Here is a 27,482-nt window from a genome sequence, read left to right as displayed (position 1 = left end):
GGGATGTCAAGTGAATTCTTATAATTACGCTCCTGCACCAGTGAAGTAACGAAGATTTTGTGGGCCCTGTGTCTTTTTAATTAATAGAAAAATTTGAAACAAATAATTTATTTAAAAATACTGTATAAATATTTAATTATACTGTATAAATAATTAAATAATATATTATAATATAATATAATATATTATTATATATTATATATTATAATATATTATTGTTTAAATATTTAAACATAGCTAAGTATTTTAATAATATAAATAAATATTATATTTATTGTTTATATATACATAAACATTTAAGTGTAATTATTGAAATAATTTTTTTAAATACATAAATATTTTATTTATAATTATAACTTTAAATATTTTTTTCAAAACTAAATGTTTATACATTTTCCTTAAATACAAAAATTTAAATATTTTCTTTAATTATAAATATTTAAACGTTTTCTTTAAATGTAAAAATATTTTGTCAAAAAGACAAATATTTAGTAATAATTTTTCCTTGTGAATGAAGAACAAAAAATAATTTGTAAATTTGAAATTAAACAGAATTAAATAGGATGAGGCAGGAAATTTTTCATGAAATTGTGTAGTTCTTCGTTTCCAGGTTTATTTTTTTCAGCATAACCCGGTAAATTCTGCTCACAATTTTTCAACCAACTTCGAATATTTGGATATTTATCCAAAGGTCTTAAAGCCTGAAAATTGGAAAAAAAAATTAAATTCAAATACACTCAAACCTGAATGACTGGGAAACCTCTTTAAGTGGAAACAAGTTCTTACTCGTAACTAAGTTTGACTGCATATTAATTTTTATTATTAATTTAATTTATCTAATTATTCAATTTAAATTTGTTATTTATTAGAAATTTATATATTTTCAAAAATAATAAGTAAGACAAAAATAATAAATAAATAAATAATAGAAAAATAAATCATAAATATTTAAATTCAGCCAATATTGGCAAGTTTGCTGACCATAAGACTGGAAAGAGTTGAAACACAACTGATATCAGCCAAAGTGTAAAAATTCCCAACGAGCCATTTTTTTCCTTCCAAACATTTTTCAAGAATTTCGAATGTGTTGTTTAAAATTTCAATTTTTTCCTCAGGAATATCGTACTTTCCAATTATAAACCACGGTCTCTGAAATTAGCGAAAATTAATTTTACATTGTCAGTAAATCAGAAAAATATTTTTTTCTTACAATACTAACTTTATTTACGAAAATTTATTTTACTTACTCTATACAGTAAAAGCAAAATTTGATTAAAAGAAAAAGTTTTACCGAAATAGTTCCCAATGTAACAAACAAATATTCATTATCAAACTGAAGAAATTGATTAATTTTTGCTCGAGTCCAAAGATCCTTTGGATATAGCGAATCATTTTTGGCATATTTTTCCACTAAATATTGCATAATTGCGTGACTAAAAATTAATGACAAAATTTAATAATATTTATTTATTATAATAAAATTATTATTAAAATTTATTAAATATTAAAATACCTGTCCCAAAGTATAAATCCATTATCATCTAAAGTGGGAATAGTATGCTGTGGATTCATCTGAATTTTTTTTTTGGGAAAAAAATATTTGAAAAATAATCAAATTTTTGATAATAAAATATAGTAAAAAAATGTTTTAAAAAAGACCTTAACAAAATCTGGTTTCATATTTTCCTCAGTATGAAGATTAATTTCACGAATTTCTAAATCAAGTCCAATTGCTGTTGCTGTTAATAAAACGGCTCTACAAGGAGGACTTATGTCCGTAGCGTATAAAATAGGTCGCGGCATTTTTCTGGGAAAAAAAATTAATTTTGTAATTAATTTATTCAAAAAAAGTAACAATTGATAAGCAAGGATGTAAAATTACAAAAAAACATACATTTATTTATTTAATTTCTGAATATATTTTTTATGCTATAGAATTTAGCTTGTTACGTAAATTTTAAAGTAATCGAAAATTCACAAATTAAAATTTCAAATTAAAACGAATTCAAAGTAAATTATTCGACTCGAAAATTTCCAAAGTAAAAATAAAGTCACTATGATTTTTTATTATTAGATTCTTTTTTTAATCAAAAATTTTTGTATCGATAAAAGAATTTTCATTTCTACTAATTTTTAGTAATTTTCCACTAAAACCTTAGTAAAAATTTCTACTAATTGTTAGTTATTAAAACTTAATAAAAACTCAATTAAAACTTTAATAAAACTTTTTACTAATTGTTAGCATTTTTCCTCTAAAACTGTAGTAAAAATCTTTAATAATTTTTTAATTTTTGGAATCGTCTATTAAAATATTATTAAAACTTTCTGCTAATTAGTATAATTTTCCACTCAAACTTTAGTAGAAAAATTTCTATAAACTAAAGAAATTTAGTTTATAGAAAAAAGTGTAGAATATTTATATTAAAAATAAAAACTTACGATTTTTAATTACGACAATGTATAAAAAGTATTTGTTCTTTCTCTAGCTGTTCACTTAAAAACGAACATAATCGCACAAGTTAGAAAAATTAGTACACGATATAATAATTATTAATGTTAATAAGACTGATAATATTACAAAAAATAAAGAATCATTTTAAAAAATTTAAATTCACATTACAAACATTTGATATTAGTTCAGCAAAAATTTCTTTAGCAAATTTTTTTTTTATCAAGACAATTAATTTTGTTTGAACGGAAACATTTTGTATTAGTTAATTCAATAAAAAATTTACTGAAATTAAATTTTTAAAAAAAGTAAATAATTGTTTTTAAATAAAAAATAAATCTAAATAAAAAAATTGAATACAGTCGAACCTGTCGGAGTACAACTCTATTTTAAAAATTTTTCTGTCCAACTACACTGAAAAAAAATTTACTTGATTCAAATAATGGATTAATTGAATATTATCAATAAAATAAATTAAAAATTTCGTTTTGTTGTAACAAATAAGTCATTATATAAGAATAAATACATTTCAACAATACAAGAAAATCCACTTTTTATTATTTCAATGAAATTTTTTATTTTGCAAAATATATTACTTAAAAACAATATTCCCAACGCTTAAGCGTCGACACAAAATTTAGAGACATCACAAGAAATAAAAATTGTGATTAAAAAATTAACGAGAATCAAAATCGAAATTAGAGAGGATGAGGCAAAAGATTAATGAAAAATTTATGCAATTGCTGATTTCCAGGATCATTTTTCTCAGCATAACCCGGAAGATTATCTTGACACAATTTCAACCAAGCTTGAATATTTGGATATTTGTCCAAAGGTCTCAAAGCCTATAAAAAAAAAACAAAAATTTCAATATGAAAAAAAAATTTGTTTGTTTTAATTTAAAGAAGAAAATTTTTATTTTATTTATTTTATTAATTTTAATAACACAAAAAAAGTATTAGAAATGAAACATTTTTTTTTATACCATAAGACTGGAAAGAGTTGAAACACAACTGATATCAGCCAAAGTATAAGAATTGCCGACCAACCATTTTTTCCCTTCAAGGCACTTTTCGAAAATTTCATACGTATTGTTTAGAATATCAATTTTTTCATCCGTAACATTGTATTTGCCAGATAAAAACATTGGTCTCTAGGAAAAGAATTTTATTACTAAATTACAAAAATACTGTATAAATTAAAAAATTTTTTTTAAAATTTGAATAATTAATAGCAGTTTTATTATTAAAGAATTATTAATAATTTATTTAATTAAATAATTATGCAACTCATTTTGTTTATATTTTTTATAATAAAAATACATAAAGTGGATATAGACTCTCAATTTAAACTTTTCATGATTAATTCTTTATTATGTTTAAAATAATTAGAAACTTAAATAAATTAAAATTAAAATAAATAAAAAAAATTTAATTAAGGTAAAAATAACATAAACCATTATAGTTTATGTTATTTTTACCTTAATTAAATTTTTTTTATTTATTTTAATTTGCTTCTATTTTGTACTTTTTCTCGGAGCGCATGACATTTATTTAATTTATTATAATAAAACTTATTTATTTATAATTTAATTTTCTTATTAATTATTAATTATTAATTATTAAATATAAATTTTCCTTTCATATTATCAAAAATTTCTTACCGCAACGGCTCTCAATGTACCAAACAGATATCCAGTATCAAAATGAAGAAATTGATCAATTTTTGTCTGAGTCTGAAGATCCTTTGGATACAAAGAATCATTTTTGCCATACTTTAGAACTAAATATTTCATAATTGCATGACTGAAAATAAGAAAATATATTTTTCATTAAATTAAAAATGTCTAATAGATTTTATAAAATATAAATTAATAATATAAAATTTTCACTTATTTAAATTAATTTCCATAAATTATATAATTCGATAATACATCCTACCTGTCGCAAAGTATAAATCCATTATCATCCAAAGTAGGAATAGTGTGTTGTGGATTCATCTAAATTTGTTTGAAGAAAAAAAATGAATTCTATTATAAAAAAAAAATATATCTTTATTTTATAATTGAGTAAATTTTTTCCTTTTTTTTTTTTGTTGACAAACCTTAACAAATTCTGGTTTCATATTGTCTTGACTTTGAAGATTAGTTTCACGAGTTTCTAATTCAAGTCCAATAGCTTTTGCTGCTAATAAAACACCTCTACACGGAGGACTTATGTCCGCAGTATATAAAATAGGTCTTGACATTTTTCTAAAAAAAAAAAATTATAAATTATATTGTTAAATTAATTTTTCTTAAATAATATTATATTAAATCACTTTATTAAACTATATTATCACTTTATTAGATTAAATTTTACTAAATTTGTAATTAATTTAATAATATTTGTCTCTAATACTAAAAACTGTAAGAAGAGATTTTAATGAATAAATTAAATTGAGTCTTATTAACAAAAAAATTCTTTCAAATAAACGAGCCATTCATAATGAGATAAAAGCATTTTGTATATTTCATTCAGTTCTTATCTACTTTCAGATACCATTAACTTCTTTCAAAAATTTATTTTTCAAATTCGCTTCAATTAGATTTATTTAATTATGAATCTGAAAACTTAAAACACAATTTGAATTTGTGTATTTTAGAAAAAAAATTAAATTAATATTTTATTCTTTCTTTTATATTTTTGCAAATGCAACATATGTACAATTTCAAAAAATATTAATATTTAATATAATTTAATATTTCAAAAAATCATTCATAAAATTAAACATTTTTCAAAGAAACAAATTTTCAATTATTAATCCTTTTTTTCTTTTCTTCCAGTTTGGATATAAATTAATCCTTTTCCAAAGAAAAAATAGTTGTTTTAGTATAATTATTCTAAAAAATTTGCGATACAAATAAATTAATAATAGATTTTTTGAATTTTTGTCGTAAATTTAAAATTAAAATGAATGAAAAGTTTTTTTTTAAATGAAAAGTATAAATAAATGGAAAGCTGTAAAATTCTTTTCGCGTAGGTATACAAACATTAGAAAAATGATCTCAAGTTACATGCACAACAATAACCGGTTTTTAATTAGAAAGACATATTTTACCCTTTTTTGATTTATTATTTTTTTATATTTCATTTATTATTTACTCTAATTATAAGTATACTTTCTGGACTTTTATAATTATAAAATATACAGAGCCGTCAAATTTCAATTAAAAAAAAATTTTTCCAAAAAACTATTCTATGGATTAAAAATTATTTAAACACAACTATTTTAATTTTTAAACTCGTTTTTAAAAGAATCAAACAATTGAAATACTTTCCAAAAAAAGGATTTGTGTGTAAAATAATAAAATATAACAAATATATAATAAGTACAATAATTATCTCTCTAGTTTCTAAAAAAAACTACTATTTCACATTTAGAGTACAAATTGAATTGAAAAATAAATATATAAATAAAACTCAAAAATAAAATAGAATAACAATAAATAATACTAAAATAAAAATACAAACAATAGAAATAAATAAATAAAAAATAAATTTACGAAAATAAAAGAACTTACAAAATTAGCAACGGTATGAGAGAGAAAAAATTGCGCACTCGCTTCTGTTGCAGTTCACTTTAAAATGAATATAATCATCTGTGGATTGCTGAGATTAGTGTATATGGCATAATGCACGATACTGTAGAATCATTCAATCATTACTTTCATTTTAAAGGAACGTAACATTAAACACAAGAACCTGAATGAAATATTTTTTTTATACAATATAAACAAAATATTTTTCTAAAAATTTATTTTGGTGTAAAAAAAATTTTAATTACGAATAATTAACTCAATCATTTCGTTACCTTTGGTAAAAAGTAATTTTTTTCAGCTGCAGGTAAAAAATTTTATTTTTGTTTATGTAGATATAATAATTATACAACCAAAAACCACAGAACCAGTTTCAACAAGTGATATTTTTTAAATACATCTAATAATGTATATTCTCTTCAAATTGTAATATGTCTGTCGAACTGACTGAGACACTTTTATAAAAATGAATTGTTAATGTGTCATTAATTAGTGATGAGTTTATGTTAATTCTGTACCACATACTGTAAAAAGGCCTAACGAGTCAGAGAATAAAAATAAAATTCTGAAAATAAAAAATCACTGTCGAATTATTTTTTTAAAGTCAAAAATCACTGTCGAATTTTTTTTCAAAAGTCAAAAATTCGCCTGATGCAATTAAAACTAAAAATCATAAAATAAATCGTATTCTCATTATGTAAATTTAATATATCTCATGTTTAAACAAGATAGGTAATATCAATATTTACCATTAATATTAAGTAACAATTACCTTGAAATAATTATTAAATAACAATAGAAAAAAATTATAACTATTCAAACTGAAAACATGTAAAATAATATTTTTTCCATATAATAGGAATTTTTCTTTATTATAGCGTAAAACAATAAATATTGCCTGAGTGATTAAAACAATGTAATAAATAATAATTTCTGCTTTTAATATTATTTTTATTTCATAATTGTAAATTTTTGAATTTTGCGAATATTTATAACTTCAAAAAAAATAAAAACTCCGAAGTTTTTATAAAAAAAAAAATGCGTAAAAAATTGTTTTCTTTTTCCTTAAATAGGTTCTGGAATTTTGCTCTTAATAAATCCATGAACTGCTTTTACTCCTGGTGAATTATTCTCAGCATATCCCGGAATTGTCTCTTCACATCTTTTCACCCATGCTTTTATATTCGGATAATTGTCGAATGGTCTCATTGCCTAAAAATTCAAATTAATTAAAAATTAAAAAATTAATTAAAATTAAAGTTCAAATTAATTTTTAATAAAAATTGATTAAATTTTATTTATTAATTAAAAAAAAATGGAATAGGAATATATAATAAAAAATAAAAAATAATATCAAGTGGCATAGTTCAGTGGCTTCAGTACTCGACTGGAAAAAATGAGGGGGGCCGTGGTTCGCTTCCTATCAAATGTGAAATTTTTCAGTTTAAATTTCTTTCAATTTCAAATAAAAAATAATAAATAATAAACTAATGTAACAGATAATAATTAAATATCGAAAAAAATTCACCTCCAATGTAGTAACGGTTGTAACAACACTAATATCAGCCAAAGTGTAAGAATCGCCCACCAACCAATTGCGACCTTCTAAAAGTTTTTCCAAAGAGTCGTAAGCATCATTTAGTTTCGCAACTTTTTCAGCTTGAACTTTTGGTTCTCCTGCGAAAATTCCGTACTGAAAATATTTTTAATATATCAATTTCAATCAATGTTTCAATGAATAATTAATAATAATTTATATTTAATACTACACAGTGTATAACTTACAAAAATACTTCTCATAGTAGAAAATAAATATCCATTGTCAAATTGCAAGAATTGATTAACTTTTGCTCTCAATTGCAGATCTTTCGGATAAACCGCATCATTATTACCATATTTATCAGCCAAGTAGCACATAATTGCGTGACTAAAAGAAATAGAACAGAAAAAAAATTAGAAAATTAAATTAAACATTTTTCTATTTCTTTTCCTATATTTTTTTACCTGTCCCAAAGATAAAAGCCATTGTCATCTAGAGTTGGAATTGTGTGTAATGGATTAATCTGAAAAAATTTTTATAATAGTTTTTAATTAATATTAAAATTAAATTAAAATAAAATTAGAGTTTAATTAAAATTAAAATAACATTAGAATTTAATTAAAATTAAAATAACATTAGAACTTAATTAAAATAAAATTAGAATTAGAATTTAATTAAATTTAATAATTAAATTAAAAAAAAAATAGTTTGGAATCGTAATAATAAAATTGAATTCTACTCAGAATTTATTTAATTAAAAATACAGGAAACTAGGTATTTAAGAAAAGATGATGACCTTCAAAAATTCAGGAGTAAGTTGTTCACCATTAAAAAGGTTTATTTGACGAAAATCTAAGACAACTCCGAGGGCAGCAGCTGTCAGTAAAACTCCTCGACACGGAGGACTAGCATCCGTCGTGTACAAAACTGGAGTCGTCATTTCGTTTCTATAAAAAAACCCCAAAAAAATTAATCAAAAATATTAAAAAATTAGATAACTTCCGTAATTCATTAAAAATTAAAAGAAGAAACTGATTTTAAAGAATTAAAATTTGGGAAAAAATAAATTTAAAGAAAATTAAAAAGAATCTAAAATAAGTTCATTATTGTTTAAAATTTTTTTCATCATTAAATAATTCAGGATTCCTACGGACCCGAGAAAACCTTGAAAAGCTGAAAAAGACCCAGGAATTTTTATAAGTTTCTGGAAAAACTGAAAAATATCTTGTTAATCAATTGACTTGATTCAATTGATTCATTGATTGTAAGTATTTGAATTAATAATTATAAATTTATATTCTCTCTGTTGTACTATTTTGAACGAAAAAAAAGAAAAACGAAGAATAAAATAATATACAAAAAAAAAATAAAAGTTAAAATTGAAACTTTTGTTTGGAAAGCTAAATTTTTCAAGAATTTTAATATTTAAAATCTTTCTTTTTAATTATATTTTCATTTTGATTGATTAATTATTAACCAAGAAAATGGCTAATTTAATTACTCAACTGAACTTGAAAAAAATTGATTCTAAATTTTAAGAGGAGGTGAATTTAAAGAAAATGTGAATTATATTTTGATTCTTATTATCATGATAATAAAAAAAGAATTATTTGTCTTTTTCTCGAATCAAATTTCGACCTGGAAAATCTGGAAAAGACCCTGAATTTTGAATCCACATTTTTTTCTGTAGGAACCCTGAAATTTTTTTTTCAATTATTTAAAATTTTGAAATAAATAATTAAAGTAATAATCAAATTTCCAAATGCAAATTTAATGACTTAATTGAAACAAAAATAGAATTCAATAGTTAAAAAAGAAGCAGAAAAAAAATAAAATAATAAAATATAAAAAATATATAAAAATATAATGATAAACAAATAGAATAGAAATAATTTATTTGTATTTTTATTTGTTCTCTACTTTTTAAGAATTTTGAACAGTACTTACCTTATAAAATATCAAGTTCAGTGAAATCTTATACAATGAAAAATTTTGGAATTGAACAGGTGAATTTATATTGCAAGTTCCTGTGTGGAAAATTTATAATTTTTAGTTAAAACGTTAAGTCATCAATTGTAACCATATTAGATTATATGATCTTCCGAGCACTAAATACATTTCTTAGTTTGTTTTTTTTCACTGATTTAACTAGACGATTGTATAATTTTTCATTTTCTTTAAACAATTCTTACATTAAACCGGCGTAAACATCAAAGAGCTACATTTAACTTTAATTAATTTGCTCAATCAAAATTATTAGCTACTATTCATTAATTAAATTTCTCATTATTAAAATAGTATTAAGCATACTTCGAAAAAATTTATTTGATATTCAATTTATTTAATTACTTTGTTATCAAATAAATTACTATTATTATCAAAAAAAAAAAATTTACTTGAATCATTTAATTTTTAGTTTGAATCAAATGAATCAATTCAAATCAAATAATAATTGAACCAATAATTTCACAACCAATAATTAAATATATTTAATGCAAATAACTCTTAATTGAATCAAATAAATTATTTTTAGAGTATACATTAAACTAAAAAAAAATTTTAATTCAGTTCTGATTTATTATTAAGTCAAAAGGCCCAAATTATGTAAAATAAATATAGTATAGTAATTATTATTTTTATTTTAAGTTAATAAAGTTAAAATTTTTAGAAATAAACAATTATTTTATCACTTAATATGTATTCGAATAATTGAATTCTCGTACAACTTTTTCATAAGAATTTATATAAAAAAAAATCTCTGTTCAAATTTTAGAAAATATTTAAAGAATTACAGCTTTCTAATTATTTTTAGAAATAATTAAATTTCAAAAGGTTTTACATTGAAATTGAAATTTTAATTCCCGGTAGACAAATAAATAACAATATAAGTATTTAAATATTTATTAAACAAAAATTAAAGTTTTGAATAATTTCATTGAAACATATTCTAAAAAATAATTGACTTTTAAAAAAATTGCAGTTGTAATTTTTAGAAATAATTAAATTTCAAAAGGTTTTGCATTGAAATTACTTGAAATTTCAATTACAATAAATAACAATAAGCCTATATTTGTTTAACAAAAATTATTTAAGTTTTGAATAAATTAATATAGAAATTCTAAAAAAATTATGTTTCTGAACTTTGTAATTAAAATTTTTAAAAATAGAAAGATAATTGAATTTCCGAAAAAAATTTTTAAAATTGAAACAATTAAAAGCTTTGTCAAGTTTCATTGACTATAATTATTAGTAGAAAATAACTAATTATTAGTAGAAAATATCTAATTGTTAGTAAAAAAAATTAACTATTAGTAAAAAAAACCTATAATTATTAGGAAATAACTAATCATTAGAAAAGAAAATAATTAGTAGTAAAAATAAACTAATTATTAGTCGAAAACAACTAATTATTAAAAAATAAATAACAGCAAAAATAGTCAAATTTGACCAATTAAATTAATTACCAAATTTTTTTTACTAATTCAAATTTTGAAATAATAGAAATAATAATAAGATTAAGTTTATATTTTTTCATTTGATATATGAATTTAAGAATATTGAAATTCAATTAGTATACCACTTTTAAATGAAATTCTATAAATTAATTGAAATGATTTCTAAACTCAAAGTCAATCATCAATGTTTGTTTATTTATTTACGATAAACTTTTGTTTTATGCAATGCAAATGTACATACATAAAATGCACTTATATGGCAGATACATTTTCTGTATAAAGGGACTTGCGCGAGCTTTACTCGTTCACACGTTAGTCGATCATTGGCAGTCTCTTGAACTAAAAGTTCTTCGTTGACAGTCCATATTTTAATTATCACGTAATCAATTCAATGGAATAATTAAAAACAAATCACTTTTTTTTCTATTAAAATTTACCAAAAATTAAATAGTAATTAGTTTGTAAATAAATTATAAACTGCAAATATTTATAAATGTAAATTAAAATTTTCAAAGCTGTGATAAAATAAATTTATGAAGAAAACAAAAAATGACTTGTAATATCAATTATAATCGAACATCAATAATATTTCGTCTTTAATCATCGTAATCGATGATATTTCATCGATATTCGTTTATCAAATAAATTAATCATACCCGGAAAAAATTTGTTATTCTTATTATAATGGCGTGTCCGATTGGAAATGGATAGTAAGTTTTTCTTTTTCTTATTATTATTTATACGAATTTTATTTTTATTTACGGAAATTAAAAGCTAAAGATTAAAATTAGTCTTTATTTCTAAAAATTAAAATCTAAAAAAATAGTTTTTATTTATAAAAAATAAACTAGATTTTAATTTTTAAAAAAATAAAAATTAATTGTTTTCCCTTTTTTTGGTGAAATTAAAAATCATCAACATTGAAAATTTGAATTGTTTTTGTTTAATTTTTTAACAAAAATAAAAAATCCGAATAGTATATTTTAAATTATTGGAATCAATATTATTTCAATTATTTTTATTACATATTTTCTAAATTAACTTAGTTTGGAATATATTTGAAATTTTTGAATAATAATTTCAGTGATGATTTTGGACAAGATGGAGAACAATTAACGGAAGGTCCAGGACTTCTTTATGGAGAATATCTCCACCTTGATAAAATTCTCTCGGCCCAAAGATTATTAAGTGCAGAATATAATAAGGAAGTGCATGACGAACATCTTTTCATTGTAACCCATCAAGGTTCATATTAACAATTATAATAAATAAATTAACAATAATACAATAATAAATAAGTTAACAATAATACAATAATAAATAAATTAACAACAATTCAATAATTACATAAATAAATTAACAATTAACAAATAATAATAAAGAATAGTATTTTTGTTTTTAATTGTATTATATATTTTACAATTAATTTAGATGAATAACTCGATAATTATGTTCTATTATGATCCTAAAGTTTTGAACGTTCAAATGAACGAAATTTTTTTATTTCTTCTTTAAATTCAATTTTTATTACAATAAAAATTAATTAATTAATATCCAAAAAATTAATTTTTAAAGTTTTTAAACGTAGAATCTGAGTTTTAAATTTTTATTCAAATCAGTAATTTATGAAAATATTTTTAATACTAAATATTTCGTTTATTAGAACGTTCAAAACTTGTGGATCATATTCTATTGTAAATTAATCAAACTATAATTAATTATATTTGAACCATGGTAATTAATTATATAAACTAATCAAAAATTAATTTACTTTATTCGTAGTTCCAACTTTTCAGTTTTGAACGAATAATCAATAATTAAGTGTGAACTAATCAATAATTAATTATTAACTAATGTTAGTGGCAATTAATTAAAAAATTCATAAATAATATTCAATAATGAATTAAGCAACGTTTATTGGAAATTAAATTAAGTAAAGCAAATTGGGAAACATTTATTATTTGTAATAATTACTTTTTTTTTATTGTAAATTTAATTGATTTTTTAATTTACTTATTAATTCTTTGTTTATTTATTGTTGTTGTAATTGTTTATTTTGTATTGCTTATAGTATTTGTTAATGTAGTTATTTATTAATTTAGTTTTTTTATTAACTTATAAATTTACTATTTTTCATTTATTCGTTAATTTACTAGTTTTTTATTTATTATTTTCTTGTTTGCTTATTTATTTACAATTTTAGTGTTTTGTTAATTATTTAGCCTTTGTTTATGTAATATTATTATTAGTTATTTATTAATTTATTTTAGTCTTTATTTATTTATTTATTATTTTTATTCGTTTAAAAATTTTACTATTTCTTTACTTATTACTTTTCTCATTAATAATTTAATTATCGTTTATTCTGAATTAAAAAATTCCAATTTTAAGAAACACTATTTTTTCTCATTCAAGCCTACGAATTATGGTTCAAGCAAATAATTTTCGAATTGGATTCAGTGAGAATGCTTTTCACATCGGAAAATGGACAGGAAAATTTACGTGAACAAGAAACAAATATGGATCAGTCCTTTGAAGGACTCGATGAATCCAGGACATTGGAAATTTTAAAGAGACTCAATCGAATTGTGCTTATTCTGAAAGTATGTCAAATTATCCTAAAGATCTATTATAATCACAATATTATTATTATTATGAAAGTAAGGGGTCAAGTTTGACGATAAAAAGTTCAAGTCAAGATTCAAGATCATTTTCATATCACTAGGAATTTAACTATTTCAATTAATTTATTCTCATATTATTTATTTTCATAATTTATCAATTTCGACTTTTCCTCAAAGCAATCTAATATAGTTTGGAGAGAAAAACAATTACTAAATAAAATTTTTAATTTATTTTCAAAAGTTTTAATGTAATTTCGTTTTTTTTTGTTTGTTTTTTAATTTGCATTTATTTTATAGTTCTTTTGAATTTATTTATTTGTAAATTTTTATATTTATTTGTTTTTAATTTCTTTCATTTGTTTTCAATTTCTTATTATTTTTGAAAATAATTTTAATAATAATTTCAATTTATTAATTTTTTAATATTTCTTTGTAGTTCGTATTTTTAATTTTTTAATATTATATATTAATTTTTTTAAATTAATTATTTTTAATGTTTATTCAAATTAATCATATTAAATTTGCTTTTTAGAAATTTATTTTCAATTTTGATTCTCTTATAATTATATTCTTTAATACTTGTTTTCAATTCTTATATTCACCTCAACTTTCATTTCTTAATAATAATTGTTTTCAATTTTTATTAACTTTTAATTTCATTTTTTTAAATTTTCTTATTTATTATTTGAATTAAAATATAATTCAATACTATTATTAAACAATAATTATTGTTCCTACTTTAATTCATACCAAATTATAATTATTTATTTTCCATGTTTATTCACAATTCGTTTCCAAAATTTTATACCAATTTTTGTTCACTTAAAATTTTATTCTTCAATATTTGTTTTTAATTTCTATTCATTTTAATTTATTTAGTCCCAGTGAAATATAATTTTGAACATAATTTTTAGTTTTTTAATAAATATAAACAAGTGAATAATTTTATAAATAAAAAATATTTCATTAATTGTTTAGATAAGTCTTAAAATTTATTTATACAATTTTAATTTGAAAAAATGTTTATAAATTACAAAAATTGAATTAATATTGTAAAAAAATATTAAAAGCAGGTAAAATTTCTCTATCAATTCTATACTAAAAATACAAATTCAAAGATCGCATCTGATTCTTATCTTATCGTTAAAAAAAAAATTGGATCAATTTTGAGAAAAAAATTTTTGATTATAGTTTAATTCATTTTTTTCAAGAAAAAAAATTAACTATTGAAAATTTTGCAACAAATCTTAATCATGAGTCAAGAACATGATATGACTATATAGTGTTGCCACTATGTAAACCATTTTATAATGCAATCGTTTTGACGCAACTCAAGAAACAAGAATCATTTTCATTTTTCCATAAACACTGTCAATACAATTATTTATCAAAAATTTTCCATTAAAAATCAACGATAAATTTTAATAGACACTGAAAACATATTCATTGATTATGCCAATAGAATTTTAAAAATTATTTACAAAACAAGAAAACTGAATTTTATTCGCATAAATAAAAAAAAAATTTTTAATTAAAAATAAATTAAATTCTAATTACCAAATTTTTGCAAAAAAAAAAAAATTCAATTTTATTTACAAGAACAAAATTAAATTTCATTTGCAAAATTTTGGCAACAAAAAATATTTAGTTTTATTCGCAAACATATTTCTATAAAAAATGAAATTTCATTCGTAGGATTTTTTGCAAAAAACTATTAAATTCTATTAGAAAAATTCTATAAAAAAAACTATTTAATTCTATTAGCAAAATTCTGGCAAATAAAGCTATTAAATTTTATTAGCAAAATTCTGGCCAAAAAAAATAATAAATTTTATTAGTTAATAAAAAAATTCTTTTTTTTTAATATTATTAGAAACTTAAAGTTTATTAGTAAAATTCTGTTATAAAAAATAATAAATTTTATTAGCAAAATTTTTGCAAAGAAACTTAAATTTTATAAGAAAAATTCGTTCAAAAAAAATTATTAAGCTTTATTAGCAAAATTCTAAACATAATTAAATTGTATCAGCAAAATTAGGGGAAAAATTATTAAATTTTATCAGGAAAAATTTTTGCAAAAAAAAAAATGAATGTTTCTGGTCAGGTTAATGGATGACACTGAAAAAAAGAGTGTTTTGTCCGCGAGGGTGAACAACCCGTAAACGTCAAGCCGATTAGTCAACTGGAGTGTTGAGGGTGTCCCCTTACTTTTGCAGGGGTTCTAATCGAATTTCTCCCGCAAAATAACAAGTAAACTAAGGAAAGAAATGATTTTCCTTTTTTTTCTCTCGATTTAAATATATATGCAACAATTGGGTCAAGGTATCGTCTGAGATTAATTGCTTTTTTCTTCTCCTACTCTCATTTCTTTGGTGTATAAAATATTTTTTAATTGGTGAGAACCCATAGTGCAAAATAGTAACACCAGCAATTGAAAGGGGACACCATTTGGCGTTATGCGATACCAATGAGTGACACTGACCAGTTCTTACATATATCTGGTTAGGTAACCATCCCATTTGAATTCTTTTATACCACAATATGTGGTTAACACAACTTGAAGTCATTTCATCTCATTTCTTATAATAAATACTACAAAAGTCTCATAATAATAATAAAGCTAACAATAATAATAATACAACCAAAAAATTAGCAATTTTAAAAATAATAGAATTTAAAAATTTTCTAATTTAAATTTTTGTTCAAAACGCTAAAAAAAATTCAATTTTGGAGAAATTACAAATAATTTCAGAAATTCAATTATTTAAAAAAAAAATTCAACTATGTTTAATAAAATTGTATGCAAACATTTAATTATTTTCATAAATAATAAAAATTTCACAGAAATTCAATTATTTTTATAAATAATAAATTTTTTTAAAGGAATTCAATTATTTTCGTAAAAAATAATTTAAAATTCTAGAAAGTAATAATTCAATTAAAATGATGAAAATAATTTTGATGAAGTTACAGTAACTATATTCTTATAATATAAAATAATGATTTTATCTTTAATTATTAGAAATTGTGCAAACATTTTTCTTCTTTTTCTAAAAAAAAAATAATAATTTTGTTAAAGAAAATTGTGATTCATAAACAAAAATAATGTAAAATAAATAAATTTTCTATTTCTTAATCACAGTTGTTTAACAATTTTCTAATTTTGTTTAGAAGTAAAAAACAAAAATCTGCACAATTTCAATTTGACAAAACATAATAATTGAATTCTGTTTGGAAATTTTATGAAAATAGTAGATATTAAAAATCATTGAATTCGCGAAAACTTTTTAAAGATAATTAAATTTTACAAAGAATTCTATTAAATAATTTGGCAATAATTGAATGTCTGTGGGAAATTTTATTAAATTTTTTTTGAAAATAATTGAATTCCTAAAAAACATTTTATTATTCATGAAGATAATTGAATTCTTGCGAACAATTTATTAGAATTTTTTAAAATAATGGAATTTCCAAGAAGAAATTTATTACTTTTAAAAATAATTGAATTATTGTTATGAATATTATTATTTATGAAAATAATTGAATCTTGAAAAGAATTTTATTAAAATACCTCAAAATAATTGAATTTTCGGGAGTAATGTTCTTAAATTTATCTTTAATAATTGAATTCTTTCGAAAAATTATTTCTGTAAATAATTGAATTCTTAGAAAAAATTTTATTAAAATTAAAAAAAATAATTGAATTATTTCAAAAAAATTTTATTAAAAACATTTTTTTAAATAATTGATTTTTTCGAGGAATTGAAATTAAGTTTTTAAGAATAATTACATTTTTTGAGCAATTCCTGTAAAATTGTATTAAAAATAATTCAAATCCTGCTATGAATTTTATTATTTATGAAAATAATTGAATAGTTGCTAGGAATTTTATTATAAATAATAAAATTTTTTTCAAGGAATTGAATTATTTTCATAAAAAATAATTTAAAATTCTAGAAAATAATAATTGAATTAAAATAATCAACAATCGCGTAATAATTTTCTCTCTAAAAAATTATCGCAGACGTCAATTGAAAATTGTTTTTTTAAATAGGCAATGGAAAAACAAATATAATTCTAAACAATAGAAAAAATTAAATTAATAAACAAGTAGATAATGGAAAAAATAGAAAATTGTGTACAGTCGAGTATTTTTTTTTTCTATGAGAAGTAGCAAAAGAAGCCATATAGATGAGTGTCTTGTACACGTGTACTTATTTGAAAATAAAAATATTTTAGCTCAATAAAAAATAATTACAATTCAAGAAAAGTGGAAATATTTTATCTCAATAAATAATAATTACAATTCAAGAGAAATAAAAATATTTCAATTAAATAAATCATTGAAATTGAAGAAAAATTAAAATATTTTCTCTCCAAAAGGAAAACAATTGGAATTTTAGAAAAATAAAATTACTTTATCTGAGTAAATAAAAATTACAATTTAATGAAGAAGAAAATATTTTGTTTCAATAAATAATCATTATAATAAAAATAACAGTAATTAAATTAATTATTAAATTAATTAATAAAAGTAAATATTGTTTGGAATATTGACAAAATTTTTTTATGGAAAAAAAAAAAATTTCTAGCTAGTGAATTGTAAAGAAAAATTGTAATAAATTAATTTGTATAAATAATTAAATAAAACAATGATTATTTTTATGACCGTTTTCTAATAAGTAAATAAATAATGTGAAAACTTGAATTAAAAATTGTTTTTTATAGATTATAATAAAAATTATATTTTCCTGAATTTAACGATTCCTTGTTCTTTTTTTATTTTATTCAAATAATTTTTTTATTATACTTTTAAATAAAAGTTTCTATAATTTAATTTTTCAGCTACTTGTGGATCAAGTGACAATTCTGGAAACAATGACCCCCCTGGATTTTATGGCATTTCGTGACTATCTTTGTCCAGCTTCTGGTTTTCAATCGCTGCAATTTCGATTATTGGAAAATAAATTGGGCGTTAAACAGGAGCATCGTGTTAAATATAATCAGTGTTACACGCGAGTGTTTGGAAAAGATCCCAAAGCAATAGAAGCTATTAAAAAATCAGAGATTGAACCAAGTCTCAGTTGTTTGGTCCAAAGGTGGCTTGCCCGAACGCCCGGTTTAGATTCAAATGATTTCGATTTTTGGGGAAAGTACAAGAGGGCCGTTGAACTCATGTTGGAGGAGCAAAAAGATGCCATCGATGTAATTTTTTCAAAATTTTTAATACTCTATTTTGCAAAATTAATATCAATATTATTAAAATTAAAAGTAATATCAATATCAATATTATTAAAATTAAAATTAATATCAATATCAATATTATTAAAATTAAAATTAATATCAATACCAATATTATTAAAATTAAAATTTGATGAAATTAAAATAAGAAAATTATACATTTTAATTTTTCAGAAACAGACAAATGAGCAACATCAAAGACACCTAATGTCAACCTTATCATCACGACAGGCAGTTTTTGACACAATTTTCAAGGAATCCTTGCACAATGCTCTTGTATCGAGAGGCGAGAGAAGGTTCACATTTTCGGCACTGCAAGGAGCAGTAATGATAACCCTCTATCGTGATGAACCAAGATTCAGTCAGCCTCATCAAATTCTTACTGCCCTAATGGATATCGATTCTCTTATCACAAAATGGAGGTGTAAGACATCACTATTTTTTTAATTAAAAAAAAAAAAAAGATCTATGTGCATTTTATACGCACTCGCACAAAATTGTAATATTTTAGTCAGGATTAATAATTTTCCAGATAATCATGTTATTATGGTTCAGAGAATGATTGGATCACAACAATTGGGAACTGGAGGATCATCTGGATATCAGTATCTGAAATCAACTCTCAGGTAGTGCTGAATTTTATTAATATTTTTTAAACAAAATAAAACAAAGACAAGACTTTCTCATTTTTGATGAGAATGTAAAAAATATTCTAAATAAAAAAAAAGATAATAATACTTAATTCATTTAGTGACATACTGTGAAGCAAATAATTTTTATTTGAGTCAAATAAATTAATTCTAATTTTCAGTGACAGATACAAAGTGTTCTTGGACTTATTCAATCTCTCAACATTTTTGATTCCACGACCACTAATTCCGCCATTAACAAAACAAATGAAAACCAAATTATCACTCGGCTGGGGTTGCTGGGTACCGGAAGATGAGCAAAGTATCTCATCGAATTCCGCAGAAGCGTCATTATGATGATTAAAATCAAATTCAAACAATAGTGCATAAGAAATAATCCAAACGATTCTTATTCAGTCTCTATAATATATAAATTTATTGTTTTTCTTTCGTCAAAAAAAAAAAAAAAACAAACAGTTTTTCTCACTCTTCTTTCTAATTTTCATTTCTCTCCTTTTAAATCACATCAATCGAAGAAACTTGATTTGCAATTCCTGAAATGAAAAAAAAAACAGAATTAATTATTTATTTATATAGGAAAACAAAATATTTGTGCAATATGAAATATAATTTTATATAAAAATTTAAATGCAAAAAAATATATATAATATATATTTATTCATATAAGAATTTATAAACACATTTCATTGTGTTCAGACATTAGCATTTAAAAATGTTAATGTTAATATATAATTTATGTAGTGTTAGTTTACATCACGTAATGTATATATATACAATAGTGTAAATTTGTAGAAATAAATTTTAAACGAAATTCCATTGAATACTGAATAAATAATCTAATACTACAATGATCTGACTATAATTACACAGGTCAACAAAAAAAGACTTACTTTTTTTTTATGAGATAGCGGAATGTTTTCCTATGTATTTTTGGACGCTGAACACGATTCCGACTTCCAAAATTGCTTATCACGTCAGGATTTTGAGAAAAGTGGGGGTAAAGACCCCAAAAACGCTTTTTTGAGGAATTTCAACATTTATTTTCTCTTTAACCTGACGTGCTAGAGACTTCCACAAGGTCTTAAATTAAAGCTTGTAATGTGCACTAAAAGACCAATATCCATAAATTAAAAAAAAATTAAAATTTTTTTCAAAAAATGGGATTGAAGACACCAAAAATTTGTGTTTTTGGATTGCTTTAATAGACTTTTTGCAATTGCTTGGATTCGCATGAAAATGGTTACTTGGGGTTTTTGGGGTCGCTGATTACGAATCCGATATTAGTTTGCAAAAATTAAAAATGGCGGATTCGTAATCAGCGACCCCAAAAACCCTGAAATAACAATTTTCAAGCGAATCCAAGCAATTCTTAATTTTTACATCTGCCATCTTGGTTTCGCCGTTTTAAATTTTTGCAAACAAATATTGGATTCGTAATCAGCGACCCCAAAAACCCTAAGTACCCATTTTCAAGCGAATCCAAGCGATTGCAAGAAGTCTATTAAAGCAATCCAAAAACACAAATTTTTGGTGTCTTCAACCCCATTTTTTGAAAAAAATGTTAATTTTTTTTTATTTTATGGATATTGGTCTTGTAGTGCACATTACAAGCTTTAATTTAAGACCTTGTGGAAGTCTCTAGCACGTCAGGTTAAAGAGAAAATAAATGTTGAAATTCCTCAAAAAAGCGTTTTTGGGGTCTTTACCCCCACTTTTCTCAAAATCCTGACGTGATGGGCAAATTTGGAAGTCGGGATCGTGTTCAGCGTCCAAAAATACATAGGAAACCATTCCGCTATCTCATAAAAAAAAAGTAAGTCTTTTTTTGTTGACCTGTGTTATTTTTCAAATTATTATCCATTTTAGTGTAAAATTAATAATTTTAGAAAAAATATTGAATATTCAGGCCTGAGATTCAATTTAGAAATAAAAATAATATAATGTGATAAAAATTTTAAACTGCAGGGTTGCCACAGGTCAGGAAAATCAGGGAAAAGTCAGGGAAAGTAAAATTGATCAGGGAAATCAGGGAAATTAAATTATTTTAAAAAAATTTAATAAAATTCTCATCAAAATTTCAATAATCTTTAAAAATAGTAAAATACTTCTTCGAAATTCAATTATTTTAAAAAATTTTAATAAAATTCTTGGCAAAATTTCACAGGAATTCAATTATTTAAAATACAAAATTTCATAAAATTTTTAGAAAAATATCAATTATTTAAAAAGATTTTTATAAAATTCATCACAAGAATTCAATTATTTAAAAAAAATTTAACAAAGTTTTTTTCAAGAATTCAATTATTTTTATAAATAATCAAATTCTTCACCGAAATTCAATTATTTTTATAAACTTGAATAAAATTCGTTGCAAGACTCCAATTATTTATATTAATAATAAAATTCTTCACAGAAATTCAGTTATATTTTTAAACTTGAATAAAATCCGTTGGAAGAAATAAATTATTTTCAAAAGTAATAAAATTCTTCGCAGAAATTCAATTATGTTTAAAAGTTAAAAAAAAATTCTTGTCAAAATTTCAAGTATCTTTATAAATATTAAAATTCCTCTTCGAAATTCAATTATTTTTGAAAATTATAATAAAATTCTTGTCGAAATTTCACCGGAATTCAATTATTTACAAAATTCTTAATAAATTTTTTCGAAATAATTCAATTATTTTCATAAGTAATAAAATTTTCACAGGAATTCAATTATTTAAAAATTAAAATACAAAATTTTATAAAATTTTTAGAAAAATATCAATTATTTAAAAAGATTTTTATAAAATTCATTGCAAGAATTCAATTATTTGAAAAAAAATTACCAAAGTTCTTTTCAAGAATTCAATTATTTTTATAAATAATAAAATTCTTCACCAAAATTCAATTATTTTTTTTCATCATCTTAATAATTTATCGACCGAGTGATAGCATCATTACTATATATATATATTTTTTAATCTTGAATAAAAATCGTTGCAAGAATTCAATTATTTATATAAATAATAAAATTCAGTTATTTTTATAAACGTGAATAAAATTCGTTGGAAGAATTAAATTATCTGAAAAGTAATAAAATTCATCGCAGAAATTTAATTATATTAAAAAAATTTTTTTAAATTCTCATCAAAATTTCAATTATCTTTATAAATAATAAAATTCTTCTTCAAAATCCAATTTTTTAAAATAATTTCAATAAAATTCTTGTCAAAATTTCACAGGAATTCAATTATATTTACAAAATTTTTAATAAATTTCTTTAAAATAATTCAATTATTTTCATCGATAATAAAATTCTTCGCAGAAAGTAAATTATGTTTAAAAGTTAAAAAAAAATTCTTGTCAAAATTTCAAGTATCTTTATAAATAATAAAATTCTTCTCCGAAATTCAAATATTTTAGAAAAATTTTAATAAAATTCTTGGGAAAATTTGAATTATTATTAAAAATTTTATTAAAATTTGTCTAAAGAATTTAATTATTTAAAAATTTGTTGATAAAATTCTTTATGAGAATTCAATTTCAACAAACATTAAATTATTCAATAAATGATCTATTTTTTAATTTAAATAATTGAATTCTTCTAGAATTTTTTAATAAAAATTGATTTAAAAATGAATTACGGAATAATTGATTTATTATTTATGAAAATAATTGAATTCTTGCAACGAATTTTATTAAATTTTTTTTTAAATAATTGAATTTTTTTGAGAAATTTTACTACTTGTAAAAATAATTGAATTCTTGCCAAGAATTTTATTTTTTTATTCTTATTATATATTATTATTATTATTATTATATATTTTTTTATTCTTTAGGGTCAGGAAAAAAATGAAAATTTTGTTTGGTAATCAGGGAAAAGTAAAGGAAAAATAAAATTAAATATTTGTGGCAACCCTGAACTGTCAAAATTTTTTAAATTCATTGATAAGTTAACAAAAATTTAAATTCGAATTTAATTTAATTTAATTTTTAATTTTTTTTCAATTTAATTTTAAATTCGAAAGTTGGGAAGAATTTAATAATTTTTTGATTTTAGAACGCGCACTTACCACACATATTATTTCCAATGGCAATATACAAATAGCCCATGTCACCGAAAAATGTACTCCAAGAATTTCTCACAATGTAATAAGGTGTTGGTGCTGAATTGTCATATCCCACGATTTGCACTGCATGATTTAAATTGCTGAAAGCACCGTCGCAGTGAAATTGAATCACACCGCCGAGATAATTTTGCCATGATAGGGCATTGACTGCTGCTGCAACTGGACCATGTGTTGCAATTGAATTCAATAGTTCCTCCTCAGCACCCACAAAACTAAAAATGAAAATCATTTTTTTTCCTTCTTTATATAACAAATAAATGAATTTAAAAAATTTAATTCATTAAATTCTAATACCTATATGTATTTTTTATATTTATTTTATTATCAAATTAAAATTTAATTTCAAGTAAACAAAGAACTAAAAAGAACAGGGGAAAAATTTTAAAAAATGCTGTACTTACTTATCGCACGTGAACTCGGAAATTTTTATTCCCTCATTTTTTGAAACGGTTCTACAAATTCAAGTAAACTATATTAATCTATTAAAATTTATTAATTTAATAATTATAGGATAATAAAATTTTTTATGTCAACAAATACGCACTTATTAAATTTACATTGTTCGGTTCTTCTTGTAAGTGGATATGACACTTCCGGAAAAATTTCCACTTTTTTCTTAATCAACCAACTGAGAAGACTGCAAATATCACCACCGTCACAACCAAAATTACCATTTTCCGCACAGTCAATCATCTAAAAAGGAAAAAAATAAATTTATAATAAATTTATATTAATAAATTATTGAAAATAGAAAAAAAAATTGTAAAAAAAATTTCAAAGCTTAAAAATACTTTTAAACAAATATGTAACTGAATTTTTGCAATCTTTTGTAACTCCTCAAAATAAGCAAATTTTTTAAAAGTGTTTTTAACTAAAATTCTTTTATAAAACATTAAAATAAAAAAAAAATTTAAATTACTAGTACAAAATACTTTGAAAAAATATTGGTAAACACTAAAAAATACTAATAAATTCTCTAAAGAACTTTCAAAAAAATGTTGATAAACACTAAAAAATAAAAAAAAAAATAAAAAATAACTTTTTTAAAATTGAAAAAAGCACCTCTTGAACACTGAAAGAATGGAGTGTTCCATTTTTCAAGGCAAACATCGTTTCAGCAACCTCAATTGTACTGAAAGCCCAGCATGCTCCACAGGAACCCTGAGCTTTTACAGGTGTTATCAAATTTTTCATTCTCCAATCGAATTTTATTGGAATTTCATTATTTAAAGCTCTTTTCAATCGTTGAGTGACTCTCGATTGTGAAATTGATTCATCCGAGCGATGCGAATGATAATGTGGACTAATTACATGTTTTGCACTTCTCACCGATATATCCGGTCGTAAATGTAATTTCATAAATTCTTCCTCACTCAAATCCGAAAATTGAGTTAAACCATAATATGCACTGTTCACTGATGTTCTCAAATCATTCATTTTATTGATGTGTCGCAACGATTTCTGCAAAAAAAATTATTTTCAAAATTATTTTCTTCTTCAAAAAAATATTTCAAAATCTGTACAAAAAAATTTTCGTTTTAAACTTTACTACAAGTTTTTCAATTTCGAAGAAAAAAAAAAAGAAAATATATGTTATCTATTTTTTTTAGCCTTTTAATGAAAATAACAAAAAATTATTTTAAAAAATTGACTAGGCATGATAAAATATTTCTTCTGAATTTATGTAACATATTCACGCACATATAAATGTATAACATACATCGACACAAGTATCAAATATCTGAAGCCCTGGAAAAGAAGGGAAAAAACAAGTTTTGTCCTTTCACCAAATTTGGTTCAATATAAAACTTTTATTTTTAATTTATTTCAGTTTGTTAAATTATTAACTTATTATTATATCAATTTTTGTATACTTAACATTTTAATAAAAATTAAAGAAAACCATATCAATATTGTAATGAAATTTAAACAAAGAATCTGTATTTATTTTCCCATTAAATTAAAAATTAGAAAAAAATTTGAATTTTCATTTCAATTTATTAAAAATATTTATTTTAACCGTTAAAATAAAATTTAATGTTTTTTTTAATTTTTTGCTTTTAATTAAGAGTTTAAGAATAAATTTTGTTAAACAGTTTTTATTCATTTTAGTCCTCAACATAAATTTTTAATCTTCAACAATTTTGAGATAATTTGGTTTATAATTTACAATTTACATCAACATTTGTATATTTAAATTTCAAAAGTTGAAAGAAAAACTATTTTGAAATTTCGATTTTTGAAATTGAAAATTTTTAATTAGAAAAAATATTGTAACAAACTCGGGTAATAATTACTTTTTGTATAATTGTTACCAAGAAAAAAAAATAAACTGAAAAACAATTTGTTTATTTCAATCAAACTTTTTCAAAAATTAAAAAAATTCTTTTCCTGAAAATTTTAATTAAAAAAATTAAAATATTCTATCAAACGGAAAATATTATTTATAATTGATAAATTGATATTTTTAGCAATAAATAAATAAAATGACAAAAAAAAACGGTTTGTTTATTTCAATCGAACTATTTCTTTGAAAAAAAAAATTATTTTCCTGGAAAATTTTAATTAAAAAAAAATATTCCAACAAACGTTGATAAAAATATCTCTCGCAATTGAAAAACGAGTTGATTAAATAAAAATTTATCAGTTAAAAACATTTAGAAATTACATTATATAGGTATATTTGGTACTCACCTGAAATCTGTAGAATCTCTTATCGTACTCATCGGGATTGTGTCTATAACTTTTATTAAAACGCACGACATATGATTTGAATAATTTTAATTCTTGATCTGAAGTATTTGGACCAATTCTAATAGGCACAGCAAAAAAGCACAAACTCACTATTAAAATTGTTAATACCACTGTTTTCCACTGCATGACTTCACGACAGCCATGCACACATGATCATCAGTCTTGTCGATGTGAACTGACTATATGTGCTTAAGAAAAAAAAAATTCGAAGCATTTCGTCGTATTGTAAATCCGTACACTGCATGACTCAATAATCTACTCTTCACACTGATAAATCAAGTGTTTATTAAAAAAAAATTTAATAATTTTTTATTACAGTAGAATAAAAAAAATATCGTTTCAATTTCGTTAAAAGGGAAACAAAATTTTTTCATTCAATAAACGACGTAGAAAAAATAATTGGTATATGAATAACTGCGCAAAATAACTAAAATCCCAGGGGATTTAAAATTTAATAAATTCAAATTAAAATAATAAAGAATTAAATTTTAAGTTTAATTCAAATTGGCAAAAATTTTAATTTCAATTAAAATTATAACGAATTAAATTTTTTTTTTAAAGTAAAAATTGTAGAAAATTTTAATTCCCACTAGAGTTACGAATTAAATTTTTTTAAAGTAAAATTTTAAAGAATTGAATTATATAATTTGTTAAATTGTAAAAAATTATGCTTTTAATTTAATTTTTATTTAAATTTATATAATATGCAGTAATTATATTTGTTTATATTAAAATAAATTAATTAAAATTGTATAATATTATTGTATAAAGAATTAAATTTCTTTTTATTTGAAATTAAAATTAAAACAAAAGTTGAATTTCAATTATAAGATTAAAAACTAAGATTGGATTTCAATTTAATTTAAAATCGTAAAGAATTGAATTTCATTTTTAATTAAAATTAAAAACAAAAATTGGATTTCAATTTAAATTGTATTGCAAAAATTGTATTTCAATTTAATTTAAAATCGTAAAGAATTGAATTTCATTTTTAATTAAAATTAAAAACAAAAATTGGATTTCAATTTAATTCAAAATCATAAAGAATTGAATTTCAATTTCAATTAAAATTAAAAACAA

General features: G+C 21.2%; 4 protein-coding genes across 5 annotated transcripts; 1 reads left to right on the top strand and 3 right to left on the bottom strand.

Moving 5' to 3' along the window:
* Window positions 1–435: 435 nt before the first annotated feature.
* On the bottom strand, window positions 436–2,570 carry LOC122510877 (glutathione S-transferase 1-1-like). The gene is made up of 6 exons (XM_043625818.1): window positions 2,440–2,570; window positions 1,660–1,807; window positions 1,514–1,572; window positions 1,292–1,433; window positions 982–1,149; window positions 436–701 (listed from the first exon to the last, which is right to left on the bottom strand). The coding sequence occupies exons 2-6, from the start codon at window positions 1,801–1,803 to the stop codon at window positions 555–557; spliced, it is 660 nt and encodes a 219-aa protein (XP_043481753.1). The 5' UTR covers window positions 1,804–1,807; window positions 2,440–2,570; the 3' UTR covers window positions 436–554.
* A 430-nt stretch (window positions 2,571–3,000) lies between these two features.
* Window positions 3,001–9,593, bottom strand: LOC122510865. Its single transcript, XM_043625804.1, has 11 exons — window positions 9,514–9,593; window positions 8,363–8,513; window positions 8,031–8,089; window positions 7,812–7,953; window positions 7,555–7,719; window positions 7,096–7,238; window positions 4,553–4,700; window positions 4,390–4,448; window positions 4,113–4,254; window positions 3,435–3,602; window positions 3,001–3,294 (listed from the first exon to the last, which is right to left on the bottom strand). Exons 2-11 carry the CDS (start codon window positions 8,504–8,506, stop codon window positions 3,148–3,150), a joined length of 1,317 nt encoding a protein of 438 aa, XP_043481739.1. The 5' UTR covers window positions 8,507–8,513; window positions 9,514–9,593; the 3' UTR covers window positions 3,001–3,147.
* Window positions 9,594–11,315: 1,722 nt separating this feature from the next.
* Window positions 11,316–20,001, top strand: LOC122510875 (tryptophan 2,3-dioxygenase). 2 transcript variants are annotated; one of them, XM_043625814.1, is made up of 7 exons: window positions 11,316–11,731; window positions 12,106–12,266; window positions 13,437–13,624; window positions 18,491–18,850; window positions 19,061–19,308; window positions 19,402–19,512; window positions 19,698–20,001. In XM_043625814.1, exons 1-7 carry the CDS (start codon window positions 11,706–11,708, stop codon window positions 19,870–19,872), a joined length of 1,269 nt encoding a protein of 422 aa, XP_043481749.1. In that variant the 5' UTR covers window positions 11,316–11,705; the 3' UTR covers window positions 19,873–20,001. The 2 variants fall into 2 exon arrangements, with proteins under 2 accessions (XP_043481749.1, XP_043481750.1); XM_043625815.1 differs by having other exon boundaries at window positions 11,317–11,731; window positions 19,061–19,310; window positions 19,419–19,512.
* Window positions 19,957–26,597, bottom strand: LOC122510876 (cathepsin O-like). The gene is made up of 6 exons (XM_043625816.1): window positions 26,343–26,597; window positions 24,711–25,109; window positions 24,193–24,341; window positions 24,050–24,100; window positions 23,592–23,860; window positions 19,957–20,069 (listed from the first exon to the last, which is right to left on the bottom strand). Exons 1-6 carry the CDS (start codon window positions 26,526–26,528, stop codon window positions 20,032–20,034), a joined length of 1,092 nt encoding a protein of 363 aa, XP_043481751.1. The 5' UTR covers window positions 26,529–26,597; the 3' UTR covers window positions 19,957–20,031.
* Window positions 26,598–27,482: the final 885 nt, after the last annotated feature.

The sequence above is a fragment of the Leptopilina heterotoma genome, unplaced genomic scaffold, assembly GCF_015476425.1.
Source record: "Leptopilina heterotoma isolate Lh14 unplaced genomic scaffold, ASM1547642v1 Lhet_76, whole genome shotgun sequence".
Classification (NCBI taxonomy): domain Eukaryota; kingdom Metazoa; phylum Arthropoda; class Insecta; order Hymenoptera; family Figitidae; genus Leptopilina; species Leptopilina heterotoma.
The sequence above is the reverse complement of the archived record's forward strand: the minus strand, read 5'-3'. Positions and strand labels throughout refer to the sequence as shown.